General features: G+C 38.2%; 1 protein-coding gene and 1 long non-coding RNA gene across 5 annotated transcripts in view; one reads left to right on the forward strand and one right to left on the reverse strand.

The window, feature by feature from the left end:
• EDD1 (glycine-tRNA ligase) overlaps positions 1 to 20,062 on the forward strand; it is an 81,238-nt gene that overhangs the window by 32,830 nt on the left and 28,346 nt on the right. For all 4 annotated transcript variants that reach the window (XM_022301279.2, XM_088126395.1, XM_022301281.2 and 1 more), the window contains 3 exons: positions 6,854 to 6,955; positions 7,968 to 8,031; positions 15,839 to 15,894. In XM_022301279.2, coding sequence (XP_022156971.1) covers positions 6,854 to 6,955; positions 7,968 to 8,031; positions 15,839 to 15,894 — 222 coding nt within the window. The remainder of the gene's footprint in view (positions 1 to 6,853; positions 6,956 to 7,967; positions 8,032 to 15,838; positions 15,895 to 20,062) is intronic.
• On the reverse strand, positions 13,987 to 15,549 carry LOC111023801 (uncharacterized). Its single transcript, XR_015792191.1, has 3 exons — positions 15,023 to 15,549; positions 14,777 to 14,908; positions 13,987 to 14,429 (listed from the first exon to the last, which is right to left on the reverse strand). It is a non-coding gene; the product is annotated as an uncharacterized LOC111023801 (long non-coding RNA).

The following is a 20,062-nucleotide window of genomic DNA, read 5'->3' on the forward strand; positions in this document are numbered from 1 at the left end:
TGAACCAAATCGGACTGAAACGAACTGAAACCTATCGAAACGATCCGACAATGAATTGAACCGGACTGAAAATCGATGAACCAGTCCAACAACGAATCGAACCGAGCCTAAAGGAGCCGAACTGGCTGGACCGAACCAGGTGAACCAGACTATTTGAACCAAACTGGACGATCCGGAAATCGTGAACCGAACCAACAAATGTTTAGATTTCCCTTTTAAAACCCTAGCAGCCACCCTTTACGACAACAACCCTAGCAGCCACGCGAATCAGCAAACGGCGGCCGGTGGTCGGCGGCGGCAGCGGTGCTACAGTGGGTGGGTATAATGAACACTTGCAAAATCGTGTTCAAAACTTCAAACCCTAATGGGAACAAAATCCTAATGGACACAAAACCCTAATTCCCACAAATATTTTAGAGGAAACTTGGCTCTGATACCATGTTAATTGATAAGAAAAGAAAATAATTCTTCCTTAATTACCACGAATGATTGATACAAGGCTATATAAATAGCAGTCACAAAGAAGAAACTAAAAAGAAGTTCTATTAGGATAAGGAAATACTTACCTATTAGAACAATAAAACCCTAACCTAAATAAAATAGGAAAACTATAATTTAACACAAGGATATATAGAATATATCAAAAGAAATGTAGGTAACCATCCAGGGATGATCTAGTGGTCAATAAGGACCAATGTAAATAGCAAAGGGCTTAGAGGGAATGGGTTCAAACTATGGTGGCCACCTACCTAGGATTTAATATCCTAAGAGTTACCTTGTCAACCAAATGTAGTAGGGTCAGGCGGTTGGCTCGTGATTAGTCGAGGAGCGTACAAGTTGGCTCGGACACACGGATTTAAAAAAAAAAATTCAAAGGAATGTAGGTGAGACACAACAACTTTTAAGTAAAATAGCTTGGCGTCTCGAAGAACTAAATCTTCAGCAACATTAGGCAAGAAATGACCAAGAAGAAAAACTAGGGGAACAAGATAATCTGATTATTCAAGACCAATAGTATGTTCAAACAAAACGATGGCAAGAACCAAGATTCACTCAACAAGAATTCAATGAAAATCCTCTGTTTCAAAACAGAATCGAGTTGGATTCTTTGAGTGAGGAAGATGAGATTCCTGATTTTGTGGAAGATATGCGATTGGTTAGACTCAACCAACAACAATTTTATGATACAAAAGGTAACGACAATAATCTTCTTCAAGAATGACAAGAGCGACCTATATTACCAACAAGGCAAAACCAAAAACAGTGGAACTACTCCGCGAAAAGTAGTACAAATTTTTTCCATCACGATAGACTTCAAGAAAGCAGTAATGAAGGGTTCTTGGTTCAGGATTTGATTTTTCAGCAAAGAAGAAGAGTTTTTCTGTGGGTTTGTTGTAAATTATTTCGATGACACTAACGAAGATTCTCATAGGAGTGAAAAGATTGAAGGAGATGAAGATTCTCCAATTGGACTTCAAGAACATAGGCTACAAGAAAATACAAGAAAGTTCTTACTTCCAAGTATACTTCAAGTCTTCAACAACGTAGATACAAGGAGAAAGATTTGATGTGCAGGAAAGTTGAGATACAAACTCATTTGGCCAATTCAATTTCTACTTATTCCAATAAAATTTTGAACGGTATTAGAATGAAGAAGAAAGTGGGTAGTTTTGAGAAGGATCCCAAGAGAAAGAATGTTGATAATTTGGAAGAATTTTGTCTCAATGAACTACTGCGTCAGAATTTATTGGAAGTTAATTCAGTTTGATCACTTTATCGCTGTTTTGTTGAGTTTGAAAAGGCATTTTCAGTTGGAGTATTTTTGAACCACAAGAAGAAGCAAGTTCTTATTTTGAGGATTGTTGACAGCCTTTTAACTCCACTGCTTTTTAACTCCAGGATGAGTTTTGTTTTAAGAGGGAAGGAACTGATGTAGTGAGTTGATTAACTTGATGTGGTTAACTCCTTTAGCTTTAGTGAAGCCCTTTCTACTTCAAAGTCAGTTTGGTGTTAGTTGACAGCTTACGGCTAGTTAGTATTTTAGTCAAACAAGCTCTGTTAGTTAACAGCATTTGGTTAAGTTTTACAGCTGCTGTAAAAGCCTTTCTACTGCAGGATTTATCTCTTTAAATATGGGCTGTAACATTTTGAAAAGGCATTGAATGATATTTGAACTTTTTCCTCTTAGCCGCCCTCAAGGCAAAAGGCTTTGGTACGAAATGGTGCAGCTGGATACATGGCTGTTTGACAACTACAAACTTCTCTGCGATGATGAATGGTAGACCTGGAGGTAAAATATGGGCTAAAAGAGGTCTTAGGCGAGGGGATCCCCTCTCCCATTTTCTCTTTACTATTGTAGGAGATGTCTTGAGTAGGTTGATACATTATAGCTTTGAAAAGAAAATCATCAGAGGCTTCTCCATTGGATCTCTTGAGATTGAGATTACTCACCTCCAATATGTAGATGATGTTCTCATTTTTTGCCCTTTTTCTTCACAGATGATGGAAAATTGGTGGGGGCTGATTCATTTCTTCTTACTCATCTCGGGCCTCTCCCTTAATGTTACTAAATCAGCAGTGATTGGAGTTAATTGCAGCACCACTGAGGTGAATTTCTGGGCTTCTATTTTTGGGTGTAAAACATAGACTTTTCCCTTCACTTATCTGGGCTTCCCGTTGGGAGGTAATCACAAATTAGAGAGTTTTTGGGATCCTGTGGTGGATAAGATGCATAAACGTCTTCAAAAGTGGAGATCCCTAATGCTCTCTAAAGGGGATCGTCTTACTTTGGCTCAATCCGTTCTCAACAGCATTCCTATTTACTTTTTTTCATCATTAAAGCCCCCAGATCGGTGACTGCATCGATGGAAAAGTTAATGAGGGACCTTATTTGGAACGGGGTGAGCATAGGCCGATAACGAACCTGGCCAAATGGACTTGGACAGCTTTACCTCATCAACAAAGAGGTCTTGGAGTGGGCTTGCTTACTCTTCGAAACAAAGCCCTCCTTATGAAATGGTTATAGCGCTTTGTCACGAAGAAGAATAGTTTATGGAGAAAGGTGATACTTGCTGTTTATGGGGAGGATACTTTTGGCTGGTTTTCAAATGTTACTAGTGGATCATTCAAAGGCAGACCCTGGATAGACATCCAAGGTACGGGTACGACTTTAACCAACCTTATCTTTTATAAAGTCTCTTCTGGAAATAGGGTGAGATTCTGGGAAGACATATGGATTGATTCATCTCCTCTTTCAACTATTTTTCCCGAGTTCTACGGCCTTTCCAACAAGAAAGGTTCGGCCATAGGGGAATGCTGGAACACAGAGGAAGGGAGAGGAAGGGAATGGGACCTATGCATGAGGAACCTGTTTGAGAGAGAGATAGACAGATGGGCAGCCTTAACAGCCAAGCTGGATGGGGTGTTTCTGGGTCAAGGCGGTGATAGAATAGTGTTGGTTTATTATTTGTAAATATTAGCTGTAAATTAGTTGTCAATATTAATTATTATTTTTATCTTTATTTCCATTTATGTTTGAGCCTATCTTCTATATAAGAAGACCATGTATTTCTTATGATTAATATATTGGAATACAAATAATTTGATTTCATCAAAACTAAGTTGGTATCAGAGCTTAGGAAGTAAACCCTAACTCTCAAAACCCTAGCCATCATCAAAAATACCAAACCCTAATGGAGGTTTATTAAGGACTTTAAAGAAAAGACTCGCAAGCGAATTTCAAATCAAGGACCTAGGAACGTTAAAGTACTTCCTAGGAATGAAGTTTGCAAGATCTAAGAAAGGTATCTTTGTTCACCAAAGAAAATATATTCTTGATTTACTTAGAGAAACAGGTTTGCTTGGATGCAAGGTAGCTGAGACCCCTATTGAACCTAATTTGAAACTGGAAGCTGCAAGAGAAGAAGTAAAGGATAAGGAACGATATCAAAGTCTTGTGGGAAGACTGATCTACTTGTCTCACACACGTCCAGATATTACCTTTGCAGTAAGCATGGTAAGTCAATTTATGCAGTCACCAGGATCAGTTCACTTTGAAGTTGCCTATAGAATTTTAAGATATCTGAAAGGAACTCCAGGAAAAGGTATATTGTTCAAAAAACACAACCATTTGCAGGTTGAAGTTTATACCGATGCTGATTGGGAAGGAAGTATGACAGATAGAAGATCTACTTCTGGTTATTGTTCATTTGTTGGAGGTAACTTAGTAACTTGGCGAATTAAGAAACAAAATGTAGTGGCTAGAAGCAGTGCTAAAGCAGAATTTAGGGCCCTGGCCCATGGTATTTGTGAAGGGATGTGGATAAAAAGGTTACTTGAAGAATTGAGAGTATTTCAAAAAGCAACCATAAAAGTTTATTGCGACAACAAGGCTGCCATCTCCATAGCCACAATCCAGTTCAACATGATAGGACTAAGCATATTGAAATTGACAAACATTTCATAAAAGAAAAAGTTGATACTGGCATGATATGTATCCCTTACCTCCCAACAATGGAGCAGACTGCCGATGTGTTGACAAAAGGACTACCGAAAGTACAATTTGACAAGATGGTTGACAAGCTGGCAATGGAAGATATCTTTCAACCAGCTTGAGGGGGAGTGTTGGTTTATTATTTGTAAATATTAGCTGTAAATTAGTTGTCAATATTAATTATTATTTTTATCTTTATTTCCATTTATGTTTGAGCCTATCTTCTATATAAGAAGGCCATGTATTTCTTATGATTAATATATTGGAATACAAATAATTTGATTCGATCAAAACTAAGTAATACTGTGGAAAGAAGACTCCAGTGGTACGTTTTCCACCAATTCTGCCTTCTTGGCTCTCACAACTCCTTCCCCAAAGCTTAACTCGGCAACGACAGCTATCATTTGGAATTTTAAAGTTCTGAAAAAGGTGAAGGTTTTCCTATGGACATTGTTCTATAGAGGTACGAATACTGCAGACAAAATTCAGAAGAAACTCCCCCACATGGTGCTCTCCCCGGCAGTCTGCAGCTTATGCTTGAGGAATTCAGAGAATGTGGACCATCTCTTTATGCACTGTACTTATGCTTCCACAACTTGGAATTATGTGCTTCTCTATTAGACTTATGCTTTTGTCTCCCTCGGCATATTGAAGATTTTATTTCAGAAGGTTTTGGTGGAAAAGCTCTAAAAGGAAAAGCTTTTATCAGGTGGAATTGCACTGCTAGGGTGGTCCTTTGGCTTTTTTGGAAAGAAAGGAATAGTCGAATTTTTGAGGATAAAGTAGTCGACGATAGATTATTTTTTTTTTTTTTGTGAATATCAAGTATACGGCTTCTTTGTGGGCTTCTACATACAAAAAAGCTTTTTGTAATTACAGTCTCTTTTTGATTATGCAAGATTGGAAAGCTGTGATTGTATAGTCCTTTGGAGAGAGTTTTCTCCACCCTTCGCCTTTAGGTTTGTTAGAGTATTTATTAGTATATTTTATATTATTGTATTAGATTCCTGTTCCTATTATGTTTAGGAATTAGTGTATTATAAATAGGTTATTAGGTTTGTATCAAGGAGTTTAATTTTTAATCGAATTCTATTTTGTTATTCTCCCTAAACTTTACAGACTCAATGGAACCATAAAAAATGAGCTCCAGAGGATAAAAAAGGACCAACCAATAGATCAATGATATTGCTTCTAACTTGCTTTTGAATATCCTTTGAAACCAAAAAATCTTGAACAAATTGTTAAATTATATTATACAGTAATTTTTTCTTTTGTTTCCCTTTTGCATTTATTTCTATTAGGTTCCTTGTTCTAATAGGTAAGAGTTTCCTTATTCTAATAGGTAAGAGTTTCTTTTTCCTTTTTTTATTCTTCTCTGTTATTTAGTCTACCCTTGAGAAAGAACACCCGAAGAATAAATATTTAGATCTTCCGAATCTGCAAAAGAAAGACAGCAAACTGATGACATAATCTAAAAATGAGGAATCTTTCTTTGTAGAACATCTGCTGTGTTGATTTTTTTTAACAAGAAACAACTTTTCATTAATAGATGAAATACAAAGTGTTCAAGGATACAACCTTGAAGAGGAGAAAAACAAAAACCAACTACCAACTAAACCAAAAAAGCCAAAACAACAGCTCCTAAAAGAAAAAACCAGAAACAAACCAAAAAACCAGACGGAAAACCACCAAACTAACCAGAACTAAATACAACTCCAGCTAAACAAAACCTAACAAAAGAACAGCAAACCAAAACCTCAAAAAAAGATGAGAAATATAGCTAAGAACAACGTAACGTCTCGGAAGAAGTTAAAGCTCTGTCTACTGGAACAAGAGTAATGCCCACTTGGTTGAAAAATCTGACAAATCTTTGGGGACAGAACGATCGTTGAATAACTCTTGCAATGAGTCATCTTCAGACGGTAAACAAGAAGTTTCTTCAGACGGTAAACATCTGCTGTGTTGATACTACTGTTTAAAAGAATCCAAACCAGAATATTGATTCTTTTAGGGCATCTGGTTTTTCAAACTGCTGAAAAAGCATCATTTTGCAAAGGGGGAAGAGTAGGTTTTTTTGGTGGTCGGTGAAAAGTAGGCTTTAAGGGAGGGAAGTTTGGATCTTTAAGATAGGTTTGGTTTAATGTTGCAATGTTTCATAGCCTTTTTTCCATCACGTTAGAACCAAGTGTTCCGTAACTGCAAAAGTTTAATTGGATGGTAATGCTTTCACCGTATTCTTAAATTATATTATATGTTGATGCTTTGTCTAAACTCTACATATCCTTATGGCTCTCAATTTATTAGTATTCTATTAATTTCAATATTTTAATGTTCATAATCAAAGTTTTTAAAACTTTCCAGGTCATAGTCGAGAGTCTGTGCTCTAAACAAGTTGAGAAAGAGGTCGAGATTAGAGGACCTCCTGTTTCAAAAGCTTTTGATGACCAAGGAAATCCTACAAAGGTGAACGTTTTCTCATTATTATGATATTTTTTTAGTCAAAGAATTTTCATTTTCTTTCATGATGGTGCTTAATTACTTGAGTAGCATCGTGGAATAAGGTATGGATTGTATTTCAAATACGTTAAGAATTAATGTTAAACACAATACATGCTTGCTGAGTGTGCAGATTAATAGTAGTGTGGAAGATAAAATGTAAAGACATCATCTAAAATCAAAACTGCTTCGCCTCTTTAGCCCTCAAAGATGTGTGATCTGCAATAATGATGAGGAAATTATGAACCACTGTTTGTTCATTGCCCTTTAGCAAAAGCTGTTTGGGATAATCTTTTGAACGTTCTTTAATTTCTGTTAGGTTTCCCCATGCAGTGGAGGATATGTGATTATTTACCATTTATTTGTTCATAGTAGATGGTTTCAAACAATCTAATTAAAGAACTTTTAGATGATAACAATACCTATAATCCTTCAATGATACACATATATATGAGGAAATTAGGTGCTAATTTAGTACTAGTCTTTGTGTTATTGTGTATTTTCATTTACCAAATTTACCCCATGGTTGTAACTCTTGAATGAATTTGATAAGATGGATAAAATTTGTCTATATCCATTTCATATATCTGTCGTACGACAATTATTGTTCCTGTTCATATTCTATTAATGAAAAGTATGTTTCTTGTTCAAAAAACGAATAAAATTTGTCTATATACATTGTTTTATTTTCCTTTTATTTGGGCATCAGAGTTCTTAATTTCAAGTGTTGCATTTTTTTATAAATATTATTATTTTTCTTATTATTATTTTTAACAAGATACGACCTTCTCATTGAAATAATGAAAATGAGCAATAATGTGCAAGGATACAAACTCTCGAAAGAGTGAAAATGAAGAAGAAATATCAAACTGATATTTTTAACTTATTAAATGCCACATCAGACTGATAGTCATTTGTCTCTTATTGAAATATCCTATCGTCGCCAACATAGCTTATGAGACTAAGTATTTTGTGTTAGGCTGCTGAGGGCTTTTGTCGCAGATACTCTATACCGTGTGAATCATTGTACAAGAAGATCGATGGTAAGTCACTAGAGTTTCCTATTTAAAAGCACAAATCTTCATTTGATGTTCAATTTTCTTTTAAAACACAAAAATTTCTTTAACCTTTAAGGAAAAAATGCAAAAAATTCTTTGTATTTAGATGGCTTGTTTTTTAGATTCCCTATATCTTAAAACCACCGCATCAGTCCTAGCTTAACATGTATTAGACTGAAAAGGTGCACTTTTTCTTTCTGTTTTCACAAGCAAATGAGATTTTGGTTTTTCAGAGCTGATGGTGTGAAGATAAAATGTCGTCCATATAGAGTGAGTTAAACCTCAAGATTACAAAACAAAACCTATAAATAGAGAAATTTAAATTCTCTGAATCTATGTAACATCATTCCATAAATTATCAAAGAAAAATTTTCATATAAAATTGTAAAAAACCAGTTGCTAGAAAAAGTATAGTACACTTTTATCTCATCCAATTATCGAACCCTGATTTCCAGACTTGTGTTTAAAATAAATAATCTTCTTATTGAGTAACAAATATTATATTAGAAGGGAATTTTATTAGTAACTCTTATTCCACACTAGTTGTAAAAAAATGCAACGCTTGAATATTATCTGAAAATTTCCTTCTAATATAATATGACCTCAGTTGACATTTCCACTGAGGTCATAAGTCCTGTTCGACTTGTACTGGGGCATTCCAACCATCTTTTCACACTGGTACTAGTATTTGATCGTTTACAATTGTTTTTCTTACCAATAGTCTGGACGGCTATTGGTGTAAGAGGCTTTTACCAATAATGGGAATCCCAACAGTGTTCCACACTAGTTGTACTGTTTTGTGCACTGACCTTTTTTACTTATTTATTTATTTATTTTTATCTTTTTAATAAATAATTTTTAATGCATTAAGAAAATAAATATTGAAGAAAAAATAATGCAATTTAAGTGTGAATAATTGGCCATGTTTTTTTGAACTATTTGATTTTGAAGTTTCTTTCTTTACAAAACATTTAATAGTGTAGGATTTATTTGGTATTTTATTTTATTAGAAAATAAAATGTTGAAAGAGCAACAAGGAGGGTGTGGTTTTTAAGATTGATTTCGGAAAGGCCTATGATCATGTGGACTGAGATTTTTTAGACAAGGTCTGGGAAAGAAAGGTTTTTGGTTCAAATGGAAAGCTTAGATGTGGGGTTGTATTAGATCCGTTAATTACTCTATCCTCGTGAATGGGAGACCTAGGGAAAAAATTGTTGCCTGAAGAGGCCTTCGGCAAGGTGATCATCTTTCTCCTTTCCTCTTTATGTTGGTCGTGGACATTCTTAGCTGATTAATTTCTGTTGGCGTGGAGAAAGAGGCTCTGGAAGCCTTCGAGTGGGAAAGGAGAACGTGTGCCTCTCACATCTTCAGTTTGCAGACGACACCATTTTTTTTTGCTCTGGTAAGGATAGTGCTTTTAAGAATTTGAATAGCCTTCTAGGTTTTTTCGAAGCTTTATCGAGCCTTAAGATCAACAGGGGCAAGAGTTCGTTGTTGGGGGTTACTTGTGACGATGATAAGCTTAGAGAGTGGGCGACTCTGATTAGGTGTGAAGTCGGTGAGTTTCCTTCTTCTTATCTTGGTCTTCCATTAGGTTACCCAAGAAGTGTGATGTTTTGGTCACCGGTGCGTGAGAAGTTTCAGAAGCGCCTTCTTCGTGGAAGAAGGCCTTCTCTTCTCTAAAGGAAGGAGACTCACTTTAATCCAATCTGTCTTGAGGGGTATTCCGACTTACTATCTCTCCCTTTTCAAGATCCCGGTGCAGTTAGTGAGGCTTTAGAAATGATTATAAGGGACTTCCTTTGGGAAGGTGTGGAAGAGGGGGGTGGCGCTCATCTAGTCAGATGGAATGAGATTACTAAGACTCAAGAATTGGGGGGTCAGGGCATTGGGAGCTTAAGGCTGAGGAATGAGGCTTTCTTGGCTAAATGGTTGTGGCATTTCATCCATGACTCCAGTGCCTTGTGGCGAAGGATTATAGTGAGCAAGTATGGGCTGTATCCCTTTGATTGAGTTGACAGGTGGGTCTAAGGTGAACAATTATAACCCTTGGAACGTTATTGCTTTGGGTTTCCCTGCGTTCTCTCAATCTTTATGTTCTGTGGTGGGGGAGGGTCGTAACATTTATTTCTGGAAGGATACTTGGGTAGGAGATAAACCTCTTTGCATTGCATTACCTCGACTCTACTTTTTCTCTGAAAAGAGGCTTAATTCGGTGTCTGAGGTTTTGAATCCTCGGGGGATGTCCTATCCATTTCCTTGGGCTTTACTCGAGCTCTAACGGATCGGGAAACCTTAGAGGTGTCCACTCTTCTTGTTTTGGTGTCCGAGGTCCCTAGACTCTAGGGGGGAGGATGTGAGGGTATGGACCCCTAACCCTTCGAAAGGTTTTTCTTGTAGCTCTTATTACCATATCTTGAGCTCCTTTGTCTTCTTCTCACTCTTCGACCCCTTTGTTCACCTCTCTTTGGAAGATTAAAATCCCGAAGAAGATCAAGTTCTTTGAGTGGCAAGTTTTACTTGGGAAAGTCAATACCTTGGATCGTATCTAGAGGATTTTCTCCTTATGTTTGGGTCTGCAGTGGTGCGTTCTCTGTAAGAGTGCCTCGGAAGACCTCGATCACTTGTTGTAGACTTGCCAGTTTGCGCAGGATTTATGGCACCGTTTCTTTATATGTTTTGGATTGTCTTGGGTCCGTGCTAGGGATTGTAGGGCTATCATGGAAGAATTTAATTTGGCTTGGGTTTTTGGCAATAATGTGGCGGATAACTTGGTTCAAATCCTTTTGAGGCCTATCTTAAATACAAAAGCTTCCTTATTATGGATTAATGCGGTGAAGGCAGTGGTGTATGAAGTATGGTAGGAAAGAAACCTTAGGATTCTTGAAGAAAAGAGGCAGCCCCCTCCAGATCGTTTCGACCTTGCTAGATTCAAAGCCTCGCAATGGAGCTCCTTATCTCCGTTATTTAAATCTTATTTTCCTAGTGTAATTTACTCTAATTGGGAAGTTTTTACGGTAGTGTTTTAAGTTTTACATTTATTTTAGCTTTATTTATTGTTTCAAGTTTTGCTTTCACTCTTTCGAGAGTTTGTATCTTTGAAAAATTTTGTCCCTTTTCATTATTTCAATGAGAAGTTCGTTTCTTGTTCAAAAAACGACAAATCAAAAAAACAAAAAAAGAAATGAGAAAGAGTTAATAAATACAATTATTGTAGAAATTCAAGTTGAAGATTCGGTTTTTCAAATTTGGAACTACTTTAAAATTATTTATTTTTATACCATATAATTTATCTTTTTCTTGTAGATCTAGATTGATTCCTTATTTCCAGAGCTTTGGTTGGAGGTTCTCTTGTATATGTATCTCATCCTATTATATTAAGGTCAATAAGAAAAATCTCTTCTCATAAAGCTTCATGCTATCAGAGCATGGGAAATAAACCATAATTCTAAAAAACCTTAGTGATCATCAGATATCTTACGTTTGACAATCTCTTCACGACAACTAGTTGTCGCTGTCGACCCTCTCAGTTGTCTATCCGCACAGATCTACATCTGTCTTCGCAGATTTGTCGTCTATGAAGCACGGACACGGATACGGGATACAGACACGATAGGACACGGCGATACGTCAATTCCTAAAAACTTAGGCACGGACACGTTGGGGATACGTTTATTTTTTTTAATATTTTTTAGGATATATGTAAATTTAACACAAAAAATGCTAAATACAATAAATGCATAAATATGAAGTCAATTACATCCAATGTTCAACAAAAGTTACAAAAACAAAGTCCCAAATGACCAATATAGTGACAAAACGAAGTACCAAAGTTTTAAAGCTATCATTTCAAGTCTCCATATCATCCTTGTCAGTGTGACGATCATCCTTCTTCCAATTTCTCCATATGCGCAATATCTTTAGGAGTAACTTTTAAACATATCCCTATTCCTTGACTATGTATCTTTAACAAGTGAGCTCTAACTCTTGTGTAAGAGCTTTTCTTGATGGCTTGACAAAAGTTGCATTGCCATGAAAAATTTCCACCCCTCACTCAATTTTTGAATTTTAGTTACATATTGCAAAGAGATTTTGAATCATCTTCAATGCAAGAAGAGGCTGTTTCTATAAAACACGGACACGGCAAAAAAGGAGTGTCTGTGTCGGACACGTGGGGACACGTTTTGGACACGGGAGGGACACGCCAGATAAAAAAAATATTGTTTCCTTAGCCTAATTTTGGAAGTCCAAGAAGTTTGGCTGAAATCTCAAAAACTTAAACTACAAAAAAAAAACCCTAAAACGCTACCGTGTGGTCGTTGCACATCAGTATTTCTCGACGTGTGTGAGGTAAGTAAATGAGCTTGACTCTGAAGAAATCCATAGCTCATAACCACTTTACCAAATCGTTCAAACCATGCTCTCGGAGACTACTTGAGCCCATATAGAGATTTCTTTAACCTGCATACTTTGTCCTTCCAAATTTTAGCTTCAGAACCTGGTGGTAAACTCATAAATACTTCTTCTTCACGATCTCCATTCAGAAAAGCATTTTTTACATCGAGTTGGTGAAGGGGCCAATCTAAATTTGCAGTTAGAGATAAAAGTATGCGAATGGAGTTGATTTTAGCAACAGGAGCAAAAGTTTCTCAATCCCATAGGATTGAGTAAATCCCTTTGCAACTAGTCTCGCTTTATACCTTTCAATACTACCATCTGCATTACACTTGATTGTAAAAGCCCACTTGCACCCCACAATTTTCTTATCTCTTGCCAACTCTACTATCTCCCACGTACAATTCTGTCTTAGAGCATTCATCTCCTCCATAACAGCTAGTTTCCAATTTGGATAATTTAGGGCTTCTTATATGTTCCTTGGAATAAACAAGTTAGTTATCTTAGACGCAAAACCTTCATGACTACTTGACAAATTTTTATAAGGGATATAGTTTGCAAGAGGATATTTGGTACAGCTCGAGTTCCTTTTCTTAAGGCTATATGGATATCAAGATCAGAAACAACAGATGAGACATTTTCAATATTTGGAGTAACAAGGATGGAAGATGGATTACTTGGACTTTGAGAATCATCCCTCGGAGTTTCAGATTGGATCTGTGATGAGTCAGCTATCTGGTCCTCATTCGTTTGATTGAGTCTTCTTCTAGTATAAACCTTAAACTCAGGATTTGGATCAATTTGATCATTTCGTAGTAATTCTCCCCCTGACTGAGAATTTTCTACACTTGGCATTGAAGGACTAGTAAAGTTGGGACTTATAACATTAGGAGGAGGAACATGTATATCCACAGGTATATCCCAAAAATTATCATCCTTACCCTCTAAATTTAGTTTCTCCCCTGAAGATAATTTTGGGTAAAAAAGGGTTGATTTTCTGAAAAGGACACATGCATACTCACATAAAGCTTTTTTGTTTGAGAATCAAAACATTTATACCATTTTTTCCGAAAATCATAGCCCAAAAAAATGCATTTAATGGCTCTCTTATCTAATTTTGACCGAAAATCACAAGGAATGTGCACATAAGTAGTACACCACTTTAATAGGTAAATCAGAGTTAAACAAGTTGTTGGAAAATTTTCTTTCAAAACATCAAGAGGAGTTTTAAACTTCAAAACTTTAGTAGGCATCCGATTTATTAGGTAGGCAGCCGTGAGGACTGCTTCCTCCCATAAGTACGTTGGGACATTCATAGAAAACATTATGGCCCGAGCAACCTCCAATAAATGCATATTTTTTCGTTCAGCAATACCATTTTGTTGAAGAGTATCTCGAGAAGTAGAATAATGAATAATGCCTTTAGTTTTCAAAAACTCACTCAAATGTTCATTGAAATATTTTGTTCCATTGTCAGAATGCAGAATGCTAATTTTGGTTTGAAATTGGGTTTCAATCATATTGTAAAAACATTTGAAAATATCCTTCACATCGAATTTGTTTGTCAATAAATAAATCCAAGACAAGCGAGTATGATCATCAATAAAAGTTACAAACCACCGTCTACCACTATGAGTTTAAACTTTAGAAGGACCCCAAACATCACTATGAATTAAATAGAATGATTTGGAGGACTTATAAGGTTTTGACAAATATGTGGATCGATGATGTTTTGCAAAGATGCAATTTTCACAATGAAACTGAGAACAATCAACTCTCTTAAACAAATTTGGAAATAGGTGTTTGAGATAAAAGAAGCTAAGATGTCCTAGCCTAAAATGCCAAAGCATAATTTATTCTTTAACAGAGATAGAACTATTACTACTACTAAAGCACTGAGTTATTTTAGTACTATCAGAAGGCTCATCAAAGTAGTAGAGGCCATCCAGCATTCTCGCACATCCAAACGTCTTCCCCGAGGTCTGGTCCTGAAAAACACAGTGAGATGCATAGAAAGTAACAAGACAGTTAGAATCTTTAGAGAGTTTACTAACTGATAAAAGATTGCAAGCTAATTTAGGGACATGTAGGACTGATTGAAGAGTAATATTTTCGGTTCATTTGATGGTTCCCTTGCTTGCAATACAAGAGAAACTGTCATCGGCAATCCTAATTTTTTCATTACAATATGTAGGAGAGTATGATTCAAATATTTTAGAAGAGCTAGTCATATGGTCAGAAGCTCCAGAATCAATGACCCACGGAGATGAGCCAAAACAAGAAACTGCTCTACTAGGGTAATTTCCTGTTTGTGCCAAGGAAATACAAAGATTACCGAATGAAGAATTGGTCTCTAGCCGTTGTGATAGATGCTCTCTACTAAATGGTTTTGAGTCAATGTTATTACTGCGAGCTCGCTCCCGATCACTTTCATATTCCGCTAGACTTTGGGTCACTTTAACGAATCCTTCAATCATGATGATAAAACAAACTATAACAAATCAGACCACAAACTGATTTAAGGTAGAAATGATTAGAAAACCAGAGAGTAAAAAAAACAGGCAGAATCGGAGAACCGAACCAAAGCGGGAAAAACACGCTGAACCGACCAAATTGTGAACCGGACCGAACCGGACCAAATCGAGCCAAACAGACGAACCCAGTCGAACCAGACTTGAACCGAGCAAGTCTAGGGTTAAGATTGACTACGACTCACGGACCAACTCCACGGCTCACGGACAGAATGGCGAGAACTTCAACCACAGACCTGCGATGAATGGCGGAACAGATGCGGAAGGTAGCGGAACGGCAACGTGCGAAGCGGCGGTGCGAAACGACTCCCAAATCTATCGAATCTGATATTCTCGGAACGACGATAACCTTTCGAACTAGCGACCGGCGAGAATGGGAACGGATCCGGCGAAAACAGAGTCACGATTTACAAATAAATCCAGCAGTGTAGGCAACCTGTGCACGAAGGGATCGTCCGAAAGTAGGGTGTGTCGTTTGACGACGGCAGCTAGGGTTCCGGCGATGAAGGCGGCGACAGTGGCTGCTTAACTGTTAGAGTCTAGGGTTTCTCAAGGTAGGCTCTCATACCAACTTGATTTAGATGGAATAAAATACTTGTGTTCCAATAATATATCTCAAGTACACAACCTTCTTATGTAGGAGAAATGTGCAATACATAAAAGGAATGTAAATAAGAATTTAATATTTACAACTAATTACAGCTAATATCCACAAATAAACCAACACAATTTTTTTATCTTAAGCCTAAAGTCTACTGCAAAGTACTCACTCTGGTACCCTCGAGTTCTTAATCTCAGATTTGCAGTGTCATGCTTTTATAATGGTTTCTTAAGTTTTTTTTTTCTTTCTTTTTTCCATGTTTCAGGAAAGACAGAATATCTATATGCTCGTATAATGGAGTCTTCTCGGCTTGCTTTGGAGGTTCTAATGTCCTCTCCTTTCCCTTGCTTTTGTATATAGTATACCTATGAGCCTTTTTTTCGTCTTTTAAAATAGAAACAACACTTTTCATTGATACTTTAGAAGTTACAGTATTGAGAAAAAGTAAATATGGACAAATAATGGATGAACCTACCCCCCGCTTTACAGCATACTTTTGTAAATAAATACATGAAGAAATAAACCTACTAACAGACTTACAAAAAACGTTCCCAAATATTGGAGGAATAATTTGAAAACAATCTTGCTTGTGAACACCAAAGATAAGCATGACTTTTAGAATAATTCCATATTTCAAACCAATCAAGTAATTTTTATTTGAGAGTTCTTTGGTTTCTTCCAAACCAAATGCTCTAAAGGGAAAACTTTAACCACATTAATCCACACCAACGTTACTTTACTTCTGAGCTTGTTTCCACTTAACATTTGATTAATATTCTCCTATGAACCATTATCCAGAACCCAAGAACTCTTGAATGCTAACCTATGACCCATTTTAGTATCTATTAACTTTTAGAATTTCTTTATTACTATACTTTTAGCATTTTATTTGAATTGTTTATAGTTTGGAACTTAGGGGCCTTTAAAAGAATATGTTTAATTTCATGGTAAGTATCAACATTTATGTAACCAATACGTACTTTAAATATTGATCTTGGCTCAAGCTAAAAACCTCTACTCTCCATCATTGCTCAAGGGTGATTGCTCAGCCCATGAGAGTCGGAAACTTATCATCCTCCATCGTGAGGGTGGAGAGGAAAAGGTTTATTTTTAAAAGATTAGGTCCGGCCAAAGAAGTTATCATAGAGGAGGTTTGTAGGGGGAAGTCATCTAAGGTCAGATTGGAACTGGGTTCTCTTGCTCAAGCAAGAGATTGCTTCAACGAGGTGAGGGCTCGTCCGAAGGTAGAAATGTTCTTCAAAAGATGGGCTTTGTCGAAGGTCTGGTCTGGTTCCAATTGGTAGTTAATCCTAGAGGTAGATGTTGTATGTTAGCGGTGGAACCCCACAAAGGAAAGCGTTCTTTGCTTATAGTCCTTGAAGGAGTTGAGGGGTAGGGGTGGCGCGCCTTTAGAGATGAGCTGAACTCGAGCCTCTTTGCTAGGTTGAAGAGTGACCCGTATCGGGTGGAACCTAGTCCTTCTGGTTCGGTTTTGCAACGATTCTACCTTCGCGAAGGTAGTGAAGGGTTGTCAAGAAGAGGGTGGGGTTTTTTTGTGTAAGGAGGATGATGATGTAGAGTGCACTTTTGACGGTGCGTCTTGGTAGTGAGAGAGCGAGCAAGGGACTCTTTGCTACAAATCGAAATTGGTTTAAGGAAAATGTTTGGGGGATTTGTTAAGGTTCATTCCTTGCTGTAGCAATCTGTCGGTGATCCACAGTGTTGAATAGGGGAGGAGATTCTAGATTTTCACAGAGGGGTGGTGTTGGGCTGTGTGATTTCAATGCGAGCTTGGGATGCTAGCTTCATAGCTACGAACAGGTGCTTAGAATTCAAAGAAGGTTGGGTGAAAGTGATGGATATCCCTCCTCACCTGAGAACGATGAAGATGGTCAGTAGATTGACCGATCTTTGTGGCGGGCTAGTTAAAGCTCCTAATAATATTTGATTGGGAGAGTCTTGGGAGGCAGAAGTGTGGTTTAAGGTGGTGGGGAGAAGTGATGGCTTTATCCCTAGAGGCTGCTTCCTTCACTGCTAGGATACAAATCGAAAGGGGTTTAAGGAAAATGTTTGGGGATTCGTTAAGGTTCATTCTTTGCTGTAGCAATCTGTTGGTGATTCACGTGTTGAATAGGGGAAGCTGTTGAAGATTCTAGATTTTCGCAGAGGGGTGGTGTTGGGCTGCGTGATTTCAATACGAGCTTGGGATGTTAGCTTCATATCTACGAACAAATGCTTAGAATTCAAAGAAGGATGGGTGAAAATGCTGGATATCCCTCCTCACCTGAGAACGATGAAGGTGGTCAGTAGATTGACCGATCTTTATGGCAGGCTAGTTAAAGCTCTTGATAATATTTGATTTGGAGAGTCTTAGGAGGCGGAAGTGTGGTTTAAGGCAGTGGGGAGAAGTGATGGCTTCATCCCTAGAGGCTGCTTCCTTCATCGCTAGGATACAAAATTTTCGATGAGATTTTTTTGGTGGAAAACGCAGCAAACGCTATCCCGGAAGGGGTTGGAGGTAGTTGTGCGCTAGACATCTCGGCGGTTCAAGCTTGTGGAAGGAGAAGCGTCGACGTGGCCTTAGAATTCAAAGAAGGATGGGTGAAAGTGCTGGATATCCCTCCTCACCTGAGAACGATGAAGGTGGTCAGTAGATTGACCGATCTTTATGGCAGGCTAGTTAAAGCTCTTGATAATATTTGATTTGGAGAGTCTTAGGAGGCGGAAGTGTGGTTTAAGGCAGTGGGGAGAAGTGATGGCTTCATCCCTAGAGGCTGCTTCCTTCATCGCTAGGATACAAAATTTTCGATGAGATTTTTTTGGTGGAAAACGCAGCAAACGCTATCCCGGAAGGGGTTGGAGGTAGTTGTGCGCTAGACATCTCGGCGGTTCAAGCTTGTGGAAGGAGAAGCGTCGACGTGGCCTCTTCAGCAAGTGAGGAGACCTGAATTTGGGGAAATAATTTAAATTCGGTACGGTTGAAGGGGGCGGGATTTCTTGTAGAAAAGGAAAAGAAGAAAGGCCGGCGGAAGAGATTTTGGGCCATTTGTCGGATAGTGGGCTTGATGTTAAGGCCCAGTCGGTGGTCAATTCCCTAAGTCGTTCAATGGGAGGTGTTGGCGGGCGGAGTAAGCAGAGTGTAGGTGGGTTGGGCATTCAGCCTTCAAGCCCGGTGGGAGGAAAAAAGGATAGCCAACGCTTGGCATAATCCTAAGACTCTCTCCTTCTGAGCACCAGTGTTGGAGAAAATTCATAAGCGTTCGTCGTTGTGGAAAAAAAACTTTTCTTCGAATGGAGGGAGGTTAACTCTCATTCAAGCAGTTTTAAGTGGGATTCCGACGTACTACTTCTCTCTTTTTAAAGCCCCTATGGCTGTTTGCTAGAGTTTGGAAAAAATTATGAGAGACTTTTTGTAAGAGGGGGCAGACGAGGGGGGTGGAGCTCACTTAGTTGGGGGATCGTTTCCAAGCCGGTAGAGGCAGTAGGTCTAGGTATTGGGAACTTGAGGCAGAGAAATAATGCATTTTTGGCTAAACGGTTGTGACGTTTCTTCCAAGAGCCTAATGCCTTGAGTAAGTATGGGTCACACCCCTTTGAGTGCGTCGCCGATGGAGGCCTTAAGGTTTGCTTGAATAATCCCTGGAAAGCTATCTCCTCAGGCCGTCCTTTTTTCTCTCAATTTTCGTCTTGTGCAGTTGGGGTGGTCATGACACTTATTTTTAGGTGGACATCTGGGTGGGGGAAAGCCTTTTTGTTCTTTGTTTCCTCGCACTTTTCGTTTATCAGATAGGAGGTTGCATTCGGTGGCCTCGATGTCGGGGGATGGGTGGGGATGGGTTGTGTTTTTCCTTGGGCCTCAGTTGGTCTTTTACTGACAAAGAGGCTGGGGGAGCGGTTGAGTTGCTCCATCTACTCTCTGATGTTTCTCTCTTTTGTGATAGGAAGGACTTTCGTGCTTGGTCCCCTAATCTGTCTAGGGGTTTCTACTCTAGCTCCTTCTTTAATCATTTATGTTTCTTGATTCTCCCCCTACGACCCCAATGTTTGTCTCGCTGTGGAAGGTGAAAATTTCAAAGAAGTTTAAGTGTTTCGTGTGCAGGTCTTACTTGGGAGAGTCAACACCCTAGATCGTATTCAAAAGTGCTCTCCTTATGCTTGGGGCCGCAATGGTGTATTCTTTGCGAGCGGGATTCCGAGGACCTCGATCACATCTTATGGCATTGCCAGTTCTCCCAAAACATTTGGGGTTGGTTTTTTGAGATCTTCGAGATTTCTTGGGTTCGTCATAGAGATTGGGGATTTATGGTGGAGGATGTGCTTTTGTATTCTCCTTTCCGCGAGAAAGGGAGGGTTTTGTGGTAGGCTTGTTTCTTTGCGATTTTCTGGGGGATTTGGTTGGAAAGAAAAAACAATCTTTAAGGGGGTGGAGAGACATTGAGAGTCTATTTGAGACCGCATAAGGTTTAATGTCTCTTTATGGGGTATGTTT

This window comes from Momordica charantia (genome assembly GCF_013281855.1).
Source record: "Momordica charantia cultivar OHB3-1 chromosome 7 unlocalized genomic scaffold, Mcharantia_2.0 BLBB01000007.1, whole genome shotgun sequence".
In the NCBI taxonomy this organism is placed as follows: Eukaryota; Viridiplantae; Streptophyta; class Magnoliopsida; order Cucurbitales; family Cucurbitaceae; genus Momordica; species Momordica charantia.